The sequence below is a fragment of the Macaca fascicularis genome, chromosome 12, assembly GCF_037993035.2.
Source record: "Macaca fascicularis isolate 582-1 chromosome 12, T2T-MFA8v1.1".
Lineage (NCBI taxonomy): Eukaryota > Metazoa > Chordata > Mammalia > Primates > Cercopithecidae > Macaca > Macaca fascicularis.
In genome coordinates this window covers 101069604-101094277 of record NC_088386.1, presented here as the reverse complement: position 1 = coordinate 101094277, position 24674 = coordinate 101069604, and the positions used below count along the sequence as shown (strand labels likewise).

Below are 24674 nucleotides of genomic sequence, written 5' to 3'. Positions count from 1 at the left end.
GTAGCTGGGATTACAGGAGCACACCACCACGCCTGGCTAGTTTTTGTATTTTTAGTAGAGACGGGGTTTCACCATGTTGGTCAGGATTATTGCAACAAGCCTGACTATATGAATTAACATATGCATAAACCATTCTGAAATAATGCTTTCAAAATGTATTATAAATCTTTTCATTTTAAAATCATTCTGGAAAAATATGGGGCATTAACAGATATACTGCAACTTATGGCCTTTACTACAGCCATATTGAATCTTATAATTTCTTCTGCAAGAAAGTTTGAGAAGTACTTACTTCAAACCATCAAAATATTCTCTGGTGTACTATATAGCAATAACGTTCTGTACTTGTTTTATACTTTAGTCTTTCCTGTCATTCCTGTTTCCTCTCCATCCTGATTTTCTGCTCTTAGTTTACTTTGGTCCAGAAAACCAGATTAAAAAGAAGTTTGTTAAAGCATGTATGTTATATATGAATTAAGAATTATTTGCATGAATGCCTAACCAGGTTAGAATTTTGGAAGCCATTTCAACATACTTATCTTATTGATTTACTTCTTGGTGGTGTTTTTTTATACACTTACACTTGTTTATACTGAGGTTGCTTAAAACCAATCACTATAAAAATGGGTACAAACCAGAAAGCTAGAACAAAAACATGCATGTATATGTATGCAGAGTTCATACTGTGGTCAGAGTTTTGTTTGAGCATTCTGGTTTGTGTCCATTTTTCTAGTGACTGGTCTTGTGTGTGTGTGTGTGTGTGTACACATATATATGGCCTATAGGTACCCATAATGAAGACGAATATAGCTTTTCAGGGGAAAGTTACTATTTTCAGAGCCAAAGCATCATTAGCATGCTATATCAACTTTTGTAGATTATAATTTCCTTTTTCATTAGGACTATCAACTCTTAAATTTTTTTCAAGCCCACTGAGACAATCACGGAGTCCAAAATACACATCAAAATGTTGTAGCATTCCAAAATTTTATTCAGTATAGTATATATGTAAATTTATTTCTTGTTTGCATTTCCATTCACAAAATAAAAATGCAAAAGTGACAGAGATCTGCAAGGAAAAGCAATGATAGAGGCTGGAATTATAGGATTTTTTTAAAAAAAGACATGGGGTCTCACTGTGTTGCCCAGGCTAGAGCACAGTGACTATTCACAGGCACAATTACACTGCACTACAGTCTGGAACTCCTGAGCTCAAGTGATCCTCCTGCTTAGTTGAAAATACAGGAGCCCATTACTGTGCCAGCTATTTTGAGATTTTAAAAGTAATGTTATATTACATTTTAATAAAGTAGTTATTACTGTAGAAAATTCATCAATAAGCCTGACTATATGAATTAATATATGCTAATATTTTCAGTTTTTTTAAAAAATAGAAAATTAGCTAAAAATGTATTTTTCCTATACTTAAATTAATAACTTCCTTTTTAAAGGTCAAATTCTTATTGGGTATATAGTGATTATGAATTTATGTATATTTCCAGGCAAAGTTCCTGCTTTTAATGTCCTTAAAGCGTATCACATCTTTGTGGTTAGAAATAAAATGTGAGTGGCTTCTTACATTTGAGGATTTTCAATGGCACTTTTAAAATTATCTGGTCCTTTTGCCAGAGGAAAACCTTAGAAGTCACTAACTACCAGTAAGGATCCTCAACGCTCTCCCACCAGCAGAAAACATTATAAATTTCAAGAAAAATGGTCAGTTGAAGAAATATTTCACATTAGTGTTCCTTAAAAAGCTGTCCCTTTTATCTTCCTTTGAATTCATTAATTATAGATCTATCACATGATTTATAGATACCGGCAGAGATGGGGGTGGAAATTAGTCACGCTGGGAGCGCCTACGGGAGTTAAGTAGTTTGGATGCCGTTAAATGTCCCACATGACAATGAGACATGGAGATTCAGGATCAAGTGCCATGTTCCTGGATATTCTAGAACTGTGCATTTTTTCTCCAAAAATTTAGAGTTTAGTCATTTAAAAGTATCAGGATTGTGTGTATTAGTCCAAATTCTTTCTTTTACCCATTACTAAATAGTGCAGATTATGAAATCCTGCATCCTTCAGAAGGAGCATCCCGAATTATCCTCAGCACACAGGAATCAAATTACTTCAATTATGTCTATTTCATATTCTGAGTGCATACATTTACAATTAGCCATGTCAGGCATTTTTCTTTCACTTAATTTCATCATCATCAAGTAGCATTTATTAAGCACAAACCTGGCTAATTAATTTTTTAGAGAATAACTGATAGTCTTAAATATATTCTATTTAACAGCCCGTAAACAATCTACCCGATATATGATATTTTTCCTTTAGCAAAAATTGCCTTTAAATGTGAATTTTTACCTTATTATTTCAAAGTTTCAATAGGACACATACCACACCCAAAGTCAGCATACTGAAATCAAAAACACCATTCAGAACTGGTACAACAGACTTCGTGGGACTTTTACTCTCACTGCAGTGTGTTATTACAATATCTTACCTAACTTAAAAAAAAAAAAACAAAACCCACTCTTCTAGTTATGTATACCTTTTTTATTTTATTTATTTATTTTTTTTTGAGACGGAGTCTCTCTCTGTCGCCCAGGCTGGAGTGCAGTGGCCGGATCTCGGCTCACTGCAAGCTCCGCCTCCCGGGTTCACGCCATTCTCCTGCCTCAGCCGCCCGAGTAGCTGGAACTACAGGCGCCCGCCACCTCGCCCGGCTAGTTTTTTGTATTTTTTAGTAGAGACGGGGTTTCACCGTGTTAGCCAGGATCGTCTCGATTTCCTGACCTCATGATCTGCCCGTCTCGGCCTCCCAAAGTGCTGGGATTACAGGCTTGAGCCACCGCGCCCAGCCGTATACATGTTTAAAGTAATTCTTTAGGGTGGCAAAACAAGCAACTTAAGGAAGTATAATCAATAGATGTAAAACTGCATTTTTACTAAAAAATTTCAGTTAATATGGTACATGAAAAGCAAAGAAAAACCCCTGATCTCAAAATGAATTTAAAATGTTCAGCAAATGAACATAAAAATATCTAACATCTTCAGACTGATCACTGACACTTTATCTGTGCTTTCTGGATAAAATAAAAAGCATATTTTGATGTGGATTTAGGGAAAGGGCAAATTTTTCTCAAGGTATTTTTTCTAACTGCAACAAAGACGATACTTCTTTTTACTTAACAGCAACACTACCACCACATTCACTTTAAATTCCAACCACAAAAGCAAAATTTTCGAAAATCATTCTCATGGACGTCACAACTTCATTCTGCTCATAATTCTTTCAGAAGCAGTTGACATATATGCTTGTATTTAGTATATTTTAGTTCTAGACGCAATTACACTGTATGTCAGGGGCAAACGCCCAGGAAGAAAGACAGAAACTAAATGAAACCACAAACGTGTAATGCATGCTAGTGCTTAAGCATACTGGCATTAATGATCTAAGAAGTAATATTTGCTGTTATGGTCAATGGCCACATGGAACACTAAGAGGCACAGGTACAAGTGACGCTTCAGAGGGGTCCATGAAGAGCTCCGTATGGCACATCAGCCTGTAATCAAAAGTGGTGCAGCCTGATGCATGGAGACAAGAGTTTCTGGGCTTTATTTCTTAATGTACAGACTTGAAGTTAAATATCAAGTTGAGATTAAGCATTTGGATAATTGTGAGCAGGGTAGAATTACTGTTCTGTTGGTTTTTAGAATGAGTCAGGGACTCACTTCCAAGAGGGCGTCCTAGAGTAGCTGGCTGCTCTTGTTTCCAAATAGAGAGTTATATCCTCTATTAGAAATAACTCAAACAAGACATGACATGATAGAAAGCAACAGACTGAGAGTTAAGGAAAACAAAACAAAACAAAACAAAACAAAGCAAAGCCCTCAATTAGAGTCAAGTTATTCAGGGGTTTTACATCTGGCATGAAGTAGTCTATCTTTGTTTATACCAACGGAGGCCCCCAGGAGAATCCAGCACACAGAACGCACAGGAAGAATTTGGTCATACCTTTCAAAGTAGTTTAGTTTTCAAAAAATCCACCTACCCTAAAGGGAAAAACACCTTGAGAACTAATTAGTGGTATGAAACGCCAGGAAGAAAAGACTGTGCTCTGGTTGAAAGATTATTTCGTTGATTCCGGGTAAAAACCTAGGGCCAAATGCTGAGACAAAGATGCTCCCAGTGCTCCTCTCTCCTCTGCCCCAGGGATACTGCAGTCTACTATATTTGTATCCTCTCAACAGGGACAGGAACCAGTCTCAAAACAATTTTCCTAAGACAGAGTCCTGAATCATAGAATGGGTGGCAATTTTCCAAGGAGTAACAGTGGATTACTGGAACAGCAGTAGGAGAATGGAAAAATACTTCTTTTTTTTTCCTGGTGAATCAGATTTCTCGTGAACAAATCTCAGGACTCTATCCTTTATACTGCAACAGGTAAACAAGACAAATGGATACTAAACATTCACAAGAAGGCTAAGTTCATGATTGATGCCTCTTACTGTTTAAGATCAGCTATAAATATGTTGTCCAGTGGTTTCTAATGGTGTGAGTGTCTGACTCAGCAGACCAGTGTCAGGAAAGAAATTTACATAAATGGAAAGTGAAATCTTTCTGCAAGAAACAGGACTGTTAGAAACTGCTTAGGTAAGGAGATGCTCACTTACACAAACATGGATCTACATATTAAACCTGCTCTCCAATATCTGCCTGAGCTTAAGTTATTGCCCATAAAAAAGCGAAGATGTTTGCTTTTAATTTCCAAAAAGTCATCTCAGTTTCAATTTTACTTGGAATAAATTCTGCAAATAGAGCTGTCATTAGGAATAAGAAGAATAACTTCAAGCTGGTATCCACAAACATGACCAAGAACTCATACTCAAACCTAGCACATATTTAGATGGCTTGCCTAAGGATGACAGCACCATACAACACACCTCCAGGCCAATGGGCTCTGCTCTCTAGGAATGTGAATGGATCATATGGAAGAGTCTTCATTTCAACGCAGCGTAACACAGGCTCTGGAGTCAGACTGCCTGGATTCAAATCTTAAAGTAATTCCTGGCTATCTGACCACCAGAAAGGCAATAAAGGCTCTAACCTATAATTTCCACTTTGATAAAATGGCCTGAAAATAATCCAATGTAAATGTGAATAAAGTTAGATAATCTATATAAAACACCTATCCTAGTGTTCAGCATATACTAAGCACAATAAATGTGCATTGCTATTGTTGTTGTTGCTATTACTATTATTTCTCTTTTGCTCCTGGTTATGTATTTCTGAGCCAGTCTTATTTTTATTATTTTTATTTTTTTAATTATACTTTAAGTTTTAGGGTATATGTGCACAACGTGCAGGTTTGTTACATACATATACATGTGCCATGTTGGTGTGCTGCACCCATTAACTCATCATTTACATTAGGTGTATCTCCTAATGCTATCCCTTCCCGCTCCCCCGACCCCACGACAGGCCCCATGACAGGCCCCACGACAGGTGTGTGATGTTCCCCACTCTGTGTCCAAGTGTTCTCATTGTTCAACTCCCACCTCTGAGTGAGAACATGCAGTGTTTGGTTTTCTATTCTTGCAATAGTCTGCTCAGAATGATGGTTTCCAGCTACATCCATGTCCCTACAAAAGATATGAACTCATCCTTTTTTATGGCTGCATAGTATTCTATGGTGTATATGTGCCACATTTTCTTAATCCAGTCTATCATTGATGGACATTTGGTTTGGTTCCAAGTCTTTGCTGTTGTGAATAGTGCCACAATAAACATACATGTGCATGTGTCTTTATAGCAGCATGATCTATAATCCTTTGGGTATATACCCAGTAATGGGATGGCTGAGTCAAATGATATTTCTAGTTCTTGATCCTTGAGGAAATGCCACACTGTCTTCCACAATGGTTGAACTAGTTTACAGTCCTACCAACAGTGTGAAAGTGTTCCTATTTCTCCACATCCTCTCCAGCACCTGTTGTTTCCTGACTTTTTAATGATTGCCATTCTAACTGGTGTGAAATGGTATCTCATTGTGGTTTTGATTTGCATTTCTCCGATGGCCAGTGATGATGAGCATTCTTTTCATGTGTCTGATGGTTGCATAAATGTCTTCTTTGGAGAAGTGTCTGGTCATATCCTTTGCCCACTTTTTGATGGGGTTGTTTGATTTTTTCTTGTAAATTTGTTTAAGTTCTTTGTAGGTTCTGGATATTAGCCCTTTGTCAGATGGGTAGATTGTAAAAATTTTCTCCCATTCTGTAGGTTGCCTATTCACTCTGATGGTAGTTTCTTTTGCTGTGCAGAAGCTCTTTAGTTTACCTAGATCCCATTTGTCAATTTTGGCTTTTGTTGCCATTGCTTTTGGTGTTTTAGTCATGAAGTCCTTGCCCATGCCTATGTCCCGAATGGTATTGCCTAGGTTTTCTTCTAGGGTTTTTATGGTTTAAGGTCTGACATTTAAGTCTTTAATCCATCTTGAATTAATTTTTGTATAAGGTGTACAGAAGGGATCCAGTTTCAGCTTTCCACATATGGCTAGCCAGTTTTCCCAGCACCATTTATTAACTAGGGAATCCTTTCCCCATGTCTTGTTTTTGTCAGGTTTGTCAAAGATCAGATAGTTGTAGATGTGTGATATTATTTCTGAGGGCTCTGTTCTGTTCCATTGGTCTATTTCTCTGTTTTGGTACCATGCTGTTTTGGTTACTGTAGCCTTGTAGTATAGTTTGAAGTCAGGTAGTATGATGCCTCCAGCTTTGTTCTTTTGACTTAGGATTGTCTTGGCAATGTGGGCTCTTTTCTGGTTCCATATTAATTTTAAAGTAGTTTTTTCCAATTCTGTGAAGAAAGTCATTGGTGGCTTGATGGGGATGGCATTGAATCTATAAATCACCTTGGGAAATATGGCCATTTTCATGATATTGATTCTTCCTATCCATGAGCATGAAATGTTCTTCCATTTGTTTGTGTCCTCTTTTATTTTGTTGAGCAGTGGTTTGCAGTTCTCCTTAAAGAGGTCCTTCATATCCCTTGTAAGTTGGATTCCTAGGTATTTTATTCTCTTTGAAGCAATTCTGAATGGGAGTTCACTCATGATTTGGCTCTCTCTTTGTCTGTTATTGGTGTATAGGAATGCTTGTGATTTTTGCACATTGGTTTTATATCCTGAGACTTTGCTGAACTTGCTCATCAGCTTAAGGAGATTTTGGCATGAGACGATGGGGTTCTCTAAATATACAGTCACGTCATCTGCAAACAGGGAAAATTTGACTTCCTCTTTTCCTAAATGAATACCCTTTCTTTCTTTCTCCTGCCTGACTGCCCTGGCCAGAACTTCCAACACTATGTTGAATAGAAGTGGTGAGAGAGGGCATCCCTGTCTTGTGCCAGTTTTAAAAGGGAATGCTTCCAGTTTTTGCCCATTCAGTATGATATTGGCTGTGGGTTTGTCATAAATAGCTCTCATTATTTTGAGATACATCCCATCAATACCTAATTTATTGCGAGATTTTAGCATGAAGGGCTCTTGAATTTTGTCAAAGGCCCTTTCTGCAGCAATTGAGATAATCATGTGGTTTTTGTCTTTGGTTCTGTTTATATGATGGATTACGTTTACTGATTTGCGAATGTTGAACCAGCCTTGCATCCCAGGAAGCCAACTTAATCATGCTGGATAAGCTTTTTGATGTGCTGCTGGATTTGGTTTACCAGTATTTTATTGAGGATTTTTGCATTCAAGTTCATCAGGGACACTGGCCTAAAATTCTCTTTTTTTTGTTGTGCCTCTGCCAGGCTTTGGTATCAGGATGATGTTGGCCTCATAAAATGAGTTAGGGAGGATTTCTATTGATTTTTCTATTGATTGGAATAGTTTCAGAAGGAATGGTACCAGCTCCTCTTTGTACCTCTGGTAGAATTCGGCTGTGAATCCGTCTGGTCCTGGACTTTTTTTTGGTTGGTAGGCTACTGATTATTGCCTCAATTTCAGAGCTTGTTATTGGTCTATTCAGGGATTCAACTTCTTCCTGGTTTAGTCTTGGGAGGGTGTATTTGTCCAGGAATTTATTCATTTCTTCTAGATTTTCCAGTTTATTTGCATAGAGGTGTTTATAATATTCTCTGATGGCAGTTTGTATTTCTGTAGGATTGGTGGTAATATCCCCTTTATCATTTTTTATTGCATCTATTTGATTCTTCTTTCTTTTCTCCTTTATTAGCCTTGCTAGTGGTCTATCAATTTCATTAATCTTTTCAAGAAACCAGCTCCTGGATTCATTGATTGTTTGAAGGGTGTTTTGTGTCTCTATCTCCTTTAGTTCTGCTCTGATCTTAGTTATTTCTTGCCTTCTGCTAGCTTTTGAATGTGTTTGCTCTTGCTTCTCTAGTTCTTTTAATTGTGATGTTAGGGTATCAATTTTAGATCTTTCCTGCTCTCTCTTGTGGGCATTTAGTACTATAAATTTCCCTCTACACACTGCTTTAAATGTGTCCCAGAGATTCTGGTATGTTGTATGTTTGTTCTCATTGGTTTCAAACAACATCTTTATGTCTGCCTTCATTTTGTTATCTACCCAGTAGTCAGTTAGGAGCAGGTTGTTTAGTTTCCATGTAGTTGAGTGGTTTTGATTGAGTTTCTTAGTCCTGAGTTCTAGTTTGATTGCACTGTGGTCTAAGAGACAGTTTGTTATAATTTCTGTTCTTTTACATTTGCTGAGGAGTGCTTTACTTCCAACTACGTGGTCAATTTTAGAATAAGGGCGTTGTGGTGCTGAGAAGAATGTATATTCTATTGATTTGTGGTGGAGAGTTCTGTAGATGTCTATTCTGTCCACTTGGTGCAGAGCTGAGTTCAAGTCCTGGATATCATTGTTAACTTTCTGTCTCATTGATCTGTCTAATGTTGACAGTGGGGTGCTAAAATCTCCCATTATTATTGTGTGGGAGTCTAAGTGTCTTTGTAGGTCTCTAAGGACTTGCTTTATGAATCTGGGTGCTCCTGTACTGGATGCATACACATTTAGGATAGTTAGCTCTTCTTGTTGAATTGATTCCTTTACCATTATGTAACGACCTTGTCTCTTTTAACCTTTGTTGGTTTAAAGTCTGTTTTATCAGAGACTAGGATTGCAATCCCTGCTTTTGTTTTGTTTTGTTTTGTTTTCCATTTGCTTGGTAGATCTTCCTCCATCCCTTTATTTTGAGCCTATGTGTGTGTCTGCACGTGAGACGGGTCTCCTGAATACAGCACACTGATTGGTTTTTACTCTTTATTCAATTTGTCAGTCTGTGTCTTTTAACTGGAGAATTTAGCCCATTTACATTTAAGGTTAATATTGTTATGTGTGAATTTGTTCCAGTCATTATGATGTTAGCTGATTATTTTGCCCGTTAGTTGATACAGTTTCTTCCTAGCATCAATGATTTTTACAATTTGGCATGTTTTTTGCAGTGGCTGGTACCAGTTGTTCCTTTCCATGTTTAGTGCTTCTTCAGGAGCTCTTGTAAGGCAGGCCTGGTGGTGACAAAATCTCTCAGCATTTGCTTATCTGTAAAGGATTTTATTTCTCCTTCACTTACGAAGCTTAGTTTGGCTGGATATGAAATTCTGGGTTGAAAATTCTTTTCTTTAAGAATGTTGAATATGGCCCCCACTCTCTTCTGGCTTGTAGAGTTTCTGCTGAGATATCTGCTGTTAGTCTGATGGGCTTCCCTTTGTGGGTAACCCGACCTTTCTCTCTGGCTGTGCGTAACATTTTTTCCTTCATTTCAACCTTGCAGAATCTGACAATTATGTATCTTGGAGTTGCTGTTCTTGAGGGGTATCTTTGTGGTGTTCTCTGTATTTCCTGAATTTGAATGTTGGCCTGCCTTGCTAGGTTGGGGAAATTCTCCTGGATAATATCCTGAAGAGTGTTTTCCAACTTGATTCCATGCTCCCTGTCACTTTTAGGTACACCAATCAAACGTAGATTTCGTCTTTTCACATAGTCCCATATGTGACACTAGAGGAGGCAGTCTGTCCATCCTCAGATCTCAAACTCCATGCTAGGAGAACCATTACTCTCTTCAAAGCTGTCAGACAGGGACGTTTAAGTCTGCAGAAGTTTCTGCTGTCTTTTGTTCAGCTATGCCCTGCCCTCAGAGGTGGAGTCTACAGATGCAGGCAGGCCTCCTTGAGCTGTGGTGGGCTCCACCCAGTTCAAGCTTCCGGCTGCTCTGTTTACCTACTTAAGCCTCAGCAATGGCAGACACCCCTACCCAAGCCTCGCTGCCACCTTGCAGTTCGATCTCAGACTGCTGTGTTAGCAGTGAGCGAGGCTCCGTGGGTGTGGGACCCTCTAAGCCAGGTGCAGGATATAATCTCCTGGTGTGCCGTTTACTAAGACCGCTGGAAAAGCACAGTATTAGGGTGGGAGTGTCCCAATTTTCCAGGTACCATCTGTCATGGCTTCCCTTGGCTAGGAAAGGGAATTCACCGACCCCTTGTGCTTTCCATGTGAGGTGATCCTGCCCTGCTTTGGCTTGCAGTCTATGGGCTGTACCCACTGTCTGACAAGCCCTAGTGAGATGAACCCAGTGCCCCAGTAGGAAATGCAGAAATCACTAGTCTTCTGCGTTGCTCATGCTGGGAGCTGTAGACTGGAGCTGTTCCTATTCTGCCATCTTGGAACCTCCCCTAGGAGCCAGTTTTATAGATTGAGTGATGGGACTCAATTCTTTACCCTTCTCTGTATCCACATCTTTGCCATAACTCAGCCATATGACTTGCTTTGACCAGTGGCCTGTGTGTGGGGTGACAGTGGGCCAGTTTGGAGCCCGCGGATTTACCCACTGCCACTGGCCCTCTGACACCTTGAGACACAGGAGGGACATGCCCCAGCTAGCCTGCTGATCCAAGGAGCAGTAGAAAGCAGTGGAGCACACTTGGATCTGCAGAGTTTCAGTGGGATCAAGAGACACCAGCCTGAATCAGAATCCTCCCCAAACCCCAGCTCCCCTGCACAGAGCTATGAGAAAAATAAAGGCTTATTGAGGTATATTACTGAAAAATTATGACTATTTATTATGTGACAAAAGCTAACTAAACCAAGGAGTAAACCGAAGAGGTGTCTATCCAAAGTGCATTTATTTCACAGTGAAAAAGGCAGTATCTCCATATCTAGTCTAAAACAAAAGTGGAAGGGTAAGTGTGAGAAGATAGTTGCTTCAACGAAGCCAGAATTCTAGGTGCAGGGGTGTTCTATGTATAGTGTAACAGGGCCTTCTTGGCTTTGCTGTGGGAGAGGGCAGACGTTATTCATATCACGATGATTTTCAGATGGCTAACATTGATCAGCAGCCGGTGACAGGCGCTGTGCTAAACACTGGACACACATCGTCTCCTTTAGTCTTAACAGCGGCACGAGGAGCCAGGCACTGCAAATTTCACCAATGAGGAAACTGAGGAAGTCGAGGCCGAGCAGCTTGCCTCCATTCACAGGGAGAGAGTAGGTAAGGCAGAATTCAAACTCCAGAAGTCTCCTTGCACGGTATGAGATAATAATGACGGTGGCGAGAGGTGCAAACGTGCATCCTTCCTCTATCATCACTTTACTGTTTTCATCACATTGTGTGTACTGACTTATTTAATCCTAGAAGCCTATGAAGTAGGTATTATTTATTATCACCATTCTACCGGTGAGGAAATGGGAGACAGCTGGTCAAGACCCTTGCCTACATTTCCATATAGCTAGCAAGGACTGAGTTGGACTTGAACACGGGCCATCTAGCTAACCAGTACACTATGTTAATAGTTATTAACACATTGCTCACCTCAAGGTGAAAGGACTGAAGCATGATCTTCCTTCTTTTTCTGGAAATCTATAAGCTTCTCTAAGTATTCAAAACGAAACATGCATTCTTGGCACTATGGTTTTCTTCAAGTGTTTAAAACGTGATAAATGAACTTTAATTTATACTGCAATCACTCTCAGACTCCCCTGAGCTTTCATTCTTGCAAGCACAATTGTCTTATTTGCTGCCTTTATGTTTACTTGTTTTTAGTTTTGTTTTTCTGGTTGTGTACTTTTAGGCTCAACTCTGTCAGTTTACAAATTCAGAGGAATCCTAATGGAGTAATAAAAAGTATGCAAAAAAGAATGTGAATCATGATGGGTTTTTAGAGGTAACTCTAAAAAGTAAAAATAGCCAGTTAAGGGACAAAAACAGCAGCCAGTTATTCCCCAGATCTGTTCACACATGTATTTTCTGTATCTGGCGGGAAAGTCTCAGTGGCCTCAAGTCTTCAGACACTTTCCATTCAGTCTCTAAGTACAACAGTCACATCTGCAAGTGCCTTCTCAAAGGATGTACAAATGTCATTCCTACCCACCTTAAAAGCAGCGCCTCCATGAATGATGGATTTGATAAAAATCCCCAAGTCTGTTCCAGTTTCTCTGGATTTGTTCCCTTTCAAGCTCACCCCAAGGCCAGCAGAACCTGAATCATTCAGGGGGATCTCAAAGGTGAGCTGCTCGCTTGTCTCCAGGGAGAGTGCACAGCAGTCAGGTTCTCCTTTCTGTTAGGGGAATACACATGAAAAGAGTGAAGAGAAGAAAGCAGATTAATATTTCACTCTCTCAGATGACCAGACACAGATGCAATCAGCTGGACAGGATGACTGGACCTCTAACAGCTATAATCGGCTCCTGGTAGGCAAAGGCTGGTCTTCGTTCTCCACAAGGAGCCATAGTCACATCCATGGAGCAGGGGAAGAGGTCTCAGGGAATAATATTTGGTAATTGTCAATAGAGAGGATCGTTTGGCAAATCAGAGTGATGCAATCTGAAACAACTCGCAAGCCTTTGGAAATTTAGCAAGATATTCTCCATAAGAAACAAGGCTGGACATTAGACTTAGGGTATCCTGGGTATCAGAAGATATCTTAGAGATAATGGAGTCTAAACATCTTCACCTTACAGATGAAGAAACAGAGCTTAGTGTAGAAACGTCTTAAAATTCCAGGAAAATATTTGGCATATATAATTTAAAACATACCATTTACTATGGAAACAACACTATTGGTAAAGTTTGTTAATAAGACGCAGAATACTGAAGAAATGAGATCTTATTTTAAAGTTGAGAAAAATGATTTATAATGGATATCATCAAATGAAATTTCACTTTGTCAAAACTCATGCTTTCAGCCTGCTTCTTTGGGTAGTATAACTCGCTGGCATTACATTTTTAAACTTAAACAAAAATGATTATGTACAACAAATATTCATGTCATATTTGACAAATGACACCTAGCCACAGGCATACTGGTCTCAAGGAATACAGAGTATGGTGGCAAAAGGCTATTTAGGGCTCAGGTCTCCAGGGAGAAGTATGAGGTTAATCATATTTGGTCCCTAGTGTTTTCAAATATGCAGCAGTAGGAACGGACGAGTGCTGCCCACATAGGATCTTTGTGGGCCTCCCTTCTGCATTCCTCTCAAGCTTGTAGAAATGTGAAACGGCTACAGTGTTCAACTGAAAATTTTGACAATGAGATACCCCTGGAAATGATCAAGTCATTCTAGGTTGGTAGTTCCTTCCTTTCTATAATTATGTCTAGAGACTCTCATCTTAAGGTCACACTGAAGGGACTCTTATGTAAAATTACATATTTAAAAAATTACTATGAATGTCTGAATGTCAGTCACATATAACTACAAAATCAGAAGTAGCAAAGAACCCATAATTAAAACAGGATTAAGAGGTCGGATCACAGCCAGATCAACTGATGTGGCATTTTCAACCCCTCCCCAAATAGAGAAAATCCACATCTAACTTTTAAAGAAATAGTCCTTTCATTTGATTTTCTTATAAGTGAAGTTATCTGTGAAGATTTTGACAATAGGTTGTTCAAAGAAATGAAACTTTATGGCTTAATCTATTACAAGTGAGCTCTTTTAACTAACTCATTATGTTGTTACCTAAAAAACAAATCCCATTATTTGATTCAAACTAGCTGTCTTTTTTCCATTGGAATACCAGAGTTTAGTACTAAATGTAAACTATTAGCCTTCATCTTTGTCTTTCAAAATGCCCAATTTAAAATCCATAACATTTCACAATCATTTATGCTTCCAGGCCTCTCTGGGATTTGCTTAATTTCAGTCTAATAAAGTTCCACTGAATTAAAGTGCAAATTAAGGGAAAACCATCCTACTGTAAGTTTGTGAACACCATTTCAAGAGAAAAACTAGAAAGGTTCTCTGGCTTTTGTCTGTCGGAGACAAAGAGACAAGAACTAGCTTTGCTTTAGTAATTCCTTCAAATCACTTCATTTTATGATTAAATAATTCCTCTTTTGGCAATTAGATTTAATTCTCCGTAAGACTGACAACCACTGTTTGCACTAACACTTATCATTCATTATTAAAGTGGTAGAAGCAAAATAGAAATCAGGTCGCATTATGGTTATCTTTTCTTTCAAAAAATTTTTTTAAGTCTGTGACATCTGTGATTCAAAAATACAACAGAAACAATACACTGGAGACTAACAATGATTGACTACTTCATTTCTGAGTACTTTACACATATTAATACACTTATGTTTCACAACAAACCTGTGAGGTTTATTGTCATGTCCATTTCACAGATGAGGAAACTGAGGTGCACAGCAGATAAACGCCATGCTTTCAGAAGACTTGGAATGTGGAAGCTTTGTGGGGCTCAGGCACAGTGTGGTTCCTGTGTCAGACTTTTTTTTATTTTATCTTTTTCTCTAGTGAATAGTTCTGAGGGGTCTGCTACATTTTCATGTTTGACATTATACAATATTCATTTTCGACAAAAGATACAATTATAAGGTGACACATTTTCTATAAACTATGATGTGGAAGGTGTTTTATTATTTTTTCTTTATAAATGTATATTTTAATTGACAAATCTTTTTTTTTTTAAAATATACTCTGTGGTTTATTTTAAACAAATTCAATTCAGCATCCAGGTATTACTGCTCCACCAGCCAACTGAAGTACTTATTTTTAAAAGTGTATTTCTGACTTTAAACACTTAAATCCATTGTGGTTTATCATGTCAATGTATAAGAATAACTTAACCTTGTTTTCTTTTTAATGATTTTTTTTATTATTATACTTTAAGTTCTAGCATACAAGTGCACAACATGCAGATTTGTTACATATGTATACATGTGCCATGTTGGTGTGCTGCACCCATTAACTCATCATTTCCATTAGGTATTTCTCCTAATGCTACCCCTCCCCTCTCTCTCCACCCCACAACAAGCCCCAGTGTGTGAAGTTCCCCTTCCTGAGTCCAGGTGTTCTCACTGTTCAATTCTTACCTATGAGTGAGAACACGCAGTGTATGGTTTTCTGTCCTTGTGATAGTTTGCTCAGAATAATGGTTTCCAGCTTCATCCATGTCCCTACAAAAGACATGAACTCATCCTTTTTTATGGCTGCATAGTATTCCATGGTGTATATGTGCCACATTTTCTTAATCCAGTCTGTCACTGATGGACATTCGGGTCAGTTCCAAGTCTTTGCTGTTGTGAACAGTGCCGCAATAAACATACGTGTGCATGTGTCTTTATAGCAGCATGATTTATAATCCTTTGGGTATATACCCAGTAATGGGATGGCTGGGTCAAATGGTATTTCTAGTTCTAGATCCTTGAGGAATCACCACACTGTCTTCCACAATGGTTGAACTAGTTTACAGTCCTACCAACAGTGTGAAAGTGTTCCTATTTCTCCACATCCTCTCCAGCACCTGTTGTTTCCTGACATTTTAATGATAGCCATTCTAACTGATGTGAGATGGTATCTCATTGTGGTTTTGATTTGCATTTCTCTGATGGCCAGTGATGATGAGTATTTTTTCATGTGTCTGTTGGTTGCATAAATGTCTTCTTTTGAGAAGTGTCTGGTCATATCCTTTGCCCACTTTTTGATGGGGTTGTTTGACTTTTTCTTGTAAATTTGTTTACATTCTTTGTAGATTCTGGATATTAGCCCTTACTCAGATACGTAGATTGTAAAAATTTTCTCCCATTCTGTAGGTTGCCTGTTCACTCTGATGGTAGTTTCTTTTGCTGTGCAGAAGCTCTTTAGTTTAACTAGATCCCATTTGTCAATTTTGGCTTTTGTTGCCATTGCTTTTGGTGTTTTAGTCATGAAGTCCTTGCCCATGCCTATGTCCTGAATGGTATTGCCTAGGTTTTCTTCTAGGGTTTTTATGGTTTTAGGTCTGACATTTAAGTCTTTAATCCATCTTGAATTAATTTTTGTATAAGGTGTAAGGAAGGCATCCAGTTTCAGCTTTCTACATATGGCTAGCCAGTTTTCCCAGCACTATTTATTAACTAGGGAATCCTTTCCCCATGTCTTGTTTTTGTCAGGTTTGTCAAAGATCAGATGGTTGTAGATGTGTGATATTATTTCTGAGGGCTCTGTTCTATTCCATTGGTCTATATCTCTGTTTTGGTACCAGTACCATGCTGTTTTCATTACTGTAGCCTTGTAGTATAGTTTGAAGTCAGGTAGCATGATGCCTCCAGCTTTGTTCTTTTGGCTTAGTATTGTCTTGGCAATGTGGGCTCTTTTTTGGTTCCATATGAATTTTAAAGTAGTTTTTTTCCAATTCTGTGAAGAAAGTCATTGGTAGCTTGATGGGGATGGCACTGAATCTATAAATTACTTTGGGCAGTATGGCCATTTTCATGCTTTGATCTTTCCTATCCATGAGCATGGAATGTTCTTCCATTTTGTTCCAAGATGGCCACATAGGAACAGCTCCAGTCTATAGCTCCCAGCACGAGCGACACAGAAGACGGGTGATTTCTGCATTTCCAACTGAGCTTTGAAGAGAGCAGTGGTTCTCCCAGTACAGAGTTTGAGATCTAAGAATGGACAGACTCTCTTCTCTAGTGGGTCCCTGACCCCTGAGTAGCCTAACTGGGAGACACCTCCCAGCCGGGGACAAATGATACCACATACAGCCGGGTGCCCCTCTGAGATGAAGCTTCCAGAGGAAGATCAGGCAGCACCATTTGCTATTTTGCAGTATTTGCTATTCTGCAGCCTCCACTGGTGATACCCAGGCAAACAGGTCTGGAATGGACCTCCAGCAAACTCCAAGAGACCTACAGCTGAGGGTCCTGACTGTTAGAAGGAAAACCAACAAATGGAAAGGAATAGCAGCAACATCAACAAAAAGGACATCCACACCAAAACCCCATCTGTAGGTCACCATCATCAAAGACCAAAGGTAGATAAAACCACAAAGATGGGGAGAAACCAGGGCAGAAAAGCTGAAAATTCTAAAAACCAGAGCGCCTCTTCTCCTCCAAAGGAATGCAGCTCCTCGCCAGCAACGGAAAAAAGCTGGATGGTGAATGACTTCGACAAGTTGATAGTTGTAGGTTTCAGAAGATCGGTAATAACAAAACTTCTCCAAGCTAAAGAAGGATGTTCGAATCCATTCCGAAGAAGCTAAAAATATGAAAAAAGATTAGACGAATAGCTAACTACAATAAACAGTGTAGAGAAGACCCTAAATGATCTGATGGAGCTGAAAACCATGGCACGAGAGCTACGTGACGCATGCACAAGCTTCAGTAGCCGAATCGATCAAGTGGAAAAAAGGGTATCAGTGATTGAAGATCAAATGAATGAAATGAAGTGAGAAGTTTAGAGAAAAAAGAGAAAAAAGAAATGAAGAAAGCCTCCAAGAAATATGGGACTATGTGAAAAGACCAAATCTACGTTTGATTGGTGTACCTAAAAGTGACAGGGAGCATGGAATCAAGTTGGAAAACACTCTTCGGGATATTATCCAGGAGAACTTCCCCAACCTAGCAAGGCAGGCCAACATTCAAATTCAGGAAATACAGAGAACGCCACAAAGATACTCCTCAAGAAGAGCAACTCCAAGACACAAAATTGTCAGATTCACCAAGGTTGAAATGAAGGAAAAAATGTTAAGGGCAGCCAGAGAGAAAGGTCGGGTTACCCACAAAGGGAAGCCCATCAGACTAACAGCGGATCTCTCGGCAGAAACTCTACAAGCCAGAAGAGAGTAGGGGCCAATATTCAACATTCTTAAAGAGAAGAATTTTCAACCCAGAATTTCATATCCAGCCAAACTAAGCTTCATAAGTGAAGGAGAAATAAAATCCTTTACAGATAAGCAAATGCTGAGAGATTCTGTCACCACCAGGCCTGCCTTACAAGAGTTCCTGAGGGAAGCACTAAACACAGAAAGGAACAACTGGTACCAGCCACTGCAAAAATATGCCAAATTGTAAAAATCATCAATGCTAGGAAGAAACTGCATCAACTAACGGGCAAAATAACCAGCTAACATCATAATGACAGGATCATATTCACACATAACAATATTAACCTTAAATGTAAATGGGCTAAATTCTCCAATTAAAAGACACAGACTGGCAAGTTGGATAAAGAGTCAAGACCCATCAGTGTGCTGTATTCAGGAGACCCATCTCACATGCAGAGACACACATAGGCTCAAAATAAAGGGATGGAGGAAGATCTACCAAGCAAATAGAAAACAAAACAAAGCAAAAAAGCAGGGGTTGCAATCTTAGTCTCTGATAAAACAGACTTTAGATCAACAAAGATCAAAAGAGACAAAGAAGGCCATTATATAATTGTAAAGGGATCAGTTCCACAAGAAGAGCTAACTATCCTAAATATATACGCACGTAATACAGGAGTACCCAGATTCATAAAGCAAGTCCTTAGAAACTTACAAAGAGACTTAGACTCTCACACAATAATAATGGGAGACTTTAACACCCCACTGTCAACATTAGACAGATCAATGAGACAGAAAGTTAACAAGGATATTCAGGACTTGAACTCAGCTCTGCACCAAGTGGACCTAATAGTCATCTACAGAACTCTCCACCACAAATCAACAGAATATACATTCTTCTCAGCACCACATTGCACTTATTCTAAAATTGACCACATAGTTGGAAGGAAAGCACCTCTCAGAAAATGTAAAAGAACAGAAATCATGACATATCAAAATGATATGTTTATGGAATACAGCATGGTGTTTTAAACTATGTATACATTGTGGAATAGCTAAATTGAGCTAATTAACATATGCATTACCTTATATTCTTACGAATTTCTGTGTGTGTGTTGAGAACACTTAAATTCTACTCTCCTAGAGATTTTCAAGTATAAACTACAAGGTTATTAACTATTGCCACTATGTAGTAGGATATACCTCTTTAACTTACTCCTCCTAACTGAGATTGTGTCTTTTGACCAACATTTCCTCACTCTTCCCCTCCTCTGTGCTTGTAACCACCATTCTACTCTGTGAGTTAAACTGTCAGACTCTTCACTGCCATACTATACTGTATCCTTGTGTCTCAACTTTTGTCCATCCCATGATTTAACCTATCCTCAAGAAATTCCAGGACAGATTTCTAAAATGACAGCAAGACATTATGTCATTTACATTCTCCATACAAGTACAGTTATGTTTTATATCTTTCTTATGCTGTATCAGGCTTAAGCCATAATTAGTGCCCTCTAATAATAGCAAACTTCCCAAATGGTAAAGGAAGCCATTACAGTTAGTTAACACAGCCATTTCCTCTGTTCGAAATAAATGTCCCTTTATCTGACATTAAAAAATCAATATGCTGAATGCCTCTCTCCAAGAATCCTGGTTCAACCAGTAACTCTGAAAATTAAACTCAAATCTTGCCAGACAGCATTTTGTAGCAAAATGGAAATGGGTATAAAGTACTACCAAGTGAACTAAATGCCAGACCTTAGTGATATGATGAACCCCCAAGCAGTGGCACATCTAAGACCTTGGATTCTCCTGGTTTCCATCTTCAGGCAACAGCTCTTTCCACTCGCAGATATCAAACGCACACACACACACACACTCACACAAACACACACGCACACACACACAAAGGCTGGCTGGAGGGCATAGTAAGGGAAATCTTGTGAATTTCATTTATGTTTAAAATCTTTTCATTACTTGTTATTCTTTGCCACTAGAGGCCCTGTCTCTAGATACAACATCCTTGAGATTCCCAGAGCCAGGCCCAGAATGGATGCTCTAATGCCTCCCCTGTATAGGTGCAGGCCTAATGCCCCCCCTGCATAGGTGTAGGCCTAATGCCCAGCACCTGCCCAGGGCTGGTCACACAGAACCCTCAGCTTAGGCTTTTTCGACCTCGCCACAACTGATATTTGAAGCCTGCTAATCTTTTATTGTGGGTGTCTGTCCACTGCATTGCATGATATTTGACCAAGTCCTTGGCTACGACCCACCAGATGTTAGGAGTACCCCCTTCCCCAAGCTGTGACAACTAGAATGCCTTCAAACATTGCCAAATGTCACCTGTGGTCAAAATCACCTCCAATTAAGAACTACTGCCCTGAATCAACAATTGGCAAATCAAAGCAACCAGGGCCCAGAAGGTGTTTTAGCAACAGGCTGCATTGCTGCCTGTTCGTATGTTTCCAAGTCTCAGCAGTTTTCACTGAGAGGGATGTCAGATGTCTCTGAGTGGAGGAAACAAGACATACTTCAGCACAATTAAGATGAAAAAGTGTTAGATCCACAGGTTCATGACTGAACACTTAGTTGGTCAGAATGAACTACTGAAGAATCATGTAATCGTTATATTTCTAGTTAAATGGCAGCTAATTTTCCAGAGGAAGTATGATCTCTGTGGGATGAACAGAGTAGGACAGGTGGTAGAAAACAAATGTATTGGTACATATATAAAATGTTTCCTTTTACTCATATAGGAATCCAGGATGGGGCAAGGCATGGTGGCTCATGCCTGTAATCCCAGTGCTTTCAGAAGCCGAGGTGGGGAGATGACTTGAGGTCACGAGTTTGAGACCAGCCTGGCCAACATGGGTTTAAGAATTGGAAAGAGGAAACTGAAGAGTCTACCTGGTCAGGCCTTGCTAGATATACTAACCATTTTTTAGAAAACAAATATCAAAAGTAGTTACTTGGCATGAGAGGAAGAAAGAGAGGAAGTAAGATGGATGACTGGGGAGACAGCCATACTATTAGCTTGAGAGTGTTCCAAAAGAGGCCATCTCTGGAATCACAAATGTCTTGTATTGCAAAGCAGTGCCTGATTCACGCATGCAAGTGGTAATAATCCGGCCTTTCAAAGCCCAGGGGAATCCACCAGTCCACAGGGCCAATGTCCAATTTCCCAGAAGCCCAGCTCAGACCTGAAAGCATCCATGCTGAACCTTTTATGGCCCTCATTTCATTAAATGCTGTGCTCTTGGCTCAGCACGAGCAAGCTCTGGATGTCTTTGCCTTGCCTCCCAAATGTGTAATTAGTCTGTGTTGTGAGCAGCTTACTTTATGCAAGAGTTATGTTTCACATGCAATCATTTTGTCAATTATCAAAACTCAAACAAAAGAGGTTTTTTTTTTTTTTTTTTTAAAAGAGTAACTTTTAAAATATATAAAGCAAAAGCCATACCTGGCAATTCTGCCAGGATATTTTATAATAAGCTTATCCATTGTTAATTTTGCCTAAGTAAATTCTAAGAAATTTAAGGTGATGAAACTTTTGTTACAGTTAAATAAATTTTCACAACAATGAAAGGGTAAGACACCCGCAAGACACTTAATTTTGTGAAATTATTTAATCTTCTGAAGAAGCACTGGGTAGCTATTATAAGCATGAAAGGTTTTTGGCCAATTGGATTATATAAAATTCAGAAAGTGGATATTATCCTAGAGTAGGGATCAGAGGCTCATTCCAACAGCAGGGAGGCATTTTATTTTCAATTGTACTTTTCTGAGGGTAAAGAAAAGAAAAAGATGAGAGATGACCAGGCACATGCCAAAGTAAAAGGTGATCTAAGGAGGATCATTTGTATTATACTAAATAGTAAAAGACATTTCCCTTACTACTGCTGATGTAATCTTGGTGATTTACAAGTAGGTAGATGATCTTTTAAAGTATTTCACCCTCTAGACAATACAGACTATATAGATAGACAATATAGATGATAGACTGTAGATAGACAAAAGACTATATGGATAGATAGACAATATAGACTATATAGTCTAGAGGGCAAAATACATTAGAATACAGACAATATTATATATATTCTATATTGTCTATCTATAGACAATAAAAATAAAAGAATACAGACTATATATGTCTGTATTGTCTGTATAGCCCTATGATCTCTAATATATATTAGAAAACCCACACACATCTGAATTGAACCCTAATTTGTTGAGAGTTAACTCAAAATTCAATATCATGTCACTCATAAAGAAAGGAAAAATGTAAGTTAACGTTGCAATAAGTAAGAGAAGAGTTGCACAGAGCTCAGTGTAACCAGTTCTGGTATTTACTTTCAGTAAAATAAAACTTTTAAGATATAGGTCATAGTTAGTTCAATAATGTCAATATCTGAAATATATGTCCTTATGTGACTTCCCGAAATCTGTATCTATTCATTTGAAATAATTTTCGACGACAGATATGAGTGAGAAAATTCTAGACATTATTTATAATTGAGACATTTTTCATGTTTTCAAAAACCCATCCCCATGAAAGGGGGTAGATGGAGGAAACTACTAAAAGCAAGAGCTGATCTCCGACTCAACTTACCAAAAACCAATTTTCTTTAAGTAAAGGATTAATCTAATATTAGAAAATAAATATCAGAAAATGGCCGTTCCATATTGCCTGTTCAATGTAACATTTAGTCAGTACCTTAATGTAATATTGTACCTTAATATAATATTGAGTCAGAGATTAAAACTAACAAAAGTAAAACAAGTCAGAATTAAGATTCCTGTAGTAACCCTCTCCCCCTAAATATAGTATATAACCTTGAAAGATCAGAAAATTCAATGGTTTAGTGACACAATTTTTTCCTTTCCAGATAAAGACTAAAGAAGTAAATATAATATTTTATGTCATGAAAAACAACAAATAGAAATTTTATAATTTAGACAATATGAAATTACACAACAAGAACTTGCTTTGTTGATTTGATTGAGGAACAACAGAACTTTTTGTTTTGTTTTTACTTCTTTCTGTTAAAAGTAGATTAGATAAACCTGATTAGATGTGTCTTAAGTATTATATTTTACATGCAATAATTTAGTGATTAAAATACATGCCATGGCCAGGCACGGTGGCTCATGCCTGTAATCCCAGGACTTTCGGAGGCCAAGGCGGGCAGAACACTTGAGGTCAGCAGTTCGAGACCAGCCTAGCCAACATGGCAAAACCCCGTCCCTACTAAAAATACAAAAAATTAGCCGGGTGGTGGCACATGCCTATAATCCCAGCTACTCAGGAAGCTGAGGCAGGAGAATCGCTTGAACTCAGGAGGTGAAGGATACAATGAGCTGAAATCGCTCCAGTGCATTCCAGCCTGGGCAACAGAGTGAGACCACATCTCAAAAACAAAACAAAAGAAAACAAAACAAAAGAAAACAAAACAAAAGAATGTGTCATTTCATATGAACATAAGATTCAAGAACAAACAATATGATATAACAATTTAATTACCTTAAAAGGGAGCGTAAGGGGCCTGATCCTGAGAAGTAGCCCATTTGGGAAGCTGGGCCCTTAGGAAAATACTTCCAATATCTTTGCTATCACAAATTCTTTGATGCCAGGCTACCTGCATTTAACATCTTTAAAAGACAGCACAATATCAAGGACAAGAGTGAAACATAAATGACAGTACAGAGCATCTCACTAAAGTGAGCACATGGGCTACGGTGCCTGCTCTACCCACAGACCAGACTTTCACCCAGGAAGCAAGGGTGGCACCAACTGACGTGCAGGTGCCCTCTGCTGTGGACAGTCAATCCACAGGCTGCTGGTGCTTCCCAAGAATGTCTGGCCCAAGGCTGTGCCCATTTAGGGCTGGCTTCAGAAACCAACTATGTCAACCAAACTGGCTCCCTCTAAGACTTGGATCAATCCAATGTCTAATACACAGGCTCTCAGCCATCGCATATGGGGAGAGAATGCGGGTGTCTATGATGAAAAAATCTGGGGAAAAGGTTTTTTTTTTTTTTTTTTAGACTTCTTGGAGGCTATTTTTAAAGTTAAAACATATTCAGAGTCTCTGAGAGGGAGACAGAGTATGCAGGGCTTCCTAAATTCCCTGGCCATGAAAACAGTTTTACACGGAGCATGCCATAGAAATTTTCCCTACCACACACTTAAAGGAATGGTGCCTTAGAAAACATGGGGGAGAATTGGCTAGAGAGAAAGGAGAAGAGGACAGAGATACCTTGTAGGTCACCAACAAGGTCTGAGAGATGCCACAGAGCTGCATGATTAAACCTTCCAGTTTCATTAGTTCTACATCACCCTTTTGTGTAAATGACATATTTCACAATTAGTATTAAAAACAGTATCACAGAAGTGGAGTACGGTCTCATGCTGCTTTTAAAAGATGCAGAGCAGCAGGTACATTCTGAAATTTGTAGAATTGAGTCTTTATTCCATAAATGGATAAATGATGTTTCATTTCCATATGAGAAATTTCTTTCTCTTTCTTTTGCGGGGGCGGTGGGAGGTTGGATCGGGAAGTGTCTGTACAGAAAGATAATGAGTTACTGGTTA

At 38.8% G+C, this 24674-nt stretch overlaps 1 protein-coding gene across 5 annotated transcripts in view; it reads right to left on the bottom strand.

Annotated features, from left to right (window-relative positions):
• Positions 1-24674, bottom strand: part of PARD3B (par-3 family cell polarity regulator beta) — a 1095296-nt gene that overhangs the window by 459413 nt on the left and 611209 nt on the right. For 4 of the 5 annotated variants that reach the window (XR_001484068.4, XM_005574020.5, XM_015432615.4 and 1 more), the window contains exon 11: positions 12399-12584. The exons of the other annotated variant lie outside the window; for it this stretch is intronic. Coding sequence is in view for 3 of the 4 variants with exons in the window: in XM_005574020.5 (XP_005574077.3) it covers positions 12399-12584 (186 nt within the window). In the remaining variant the exon portion in view is untranslated. The remainder of the gene's footprint in view (positions 1-12398; positions 12585-24674) is intronic. 5 annotated transcript variants of the gene reach the window in all.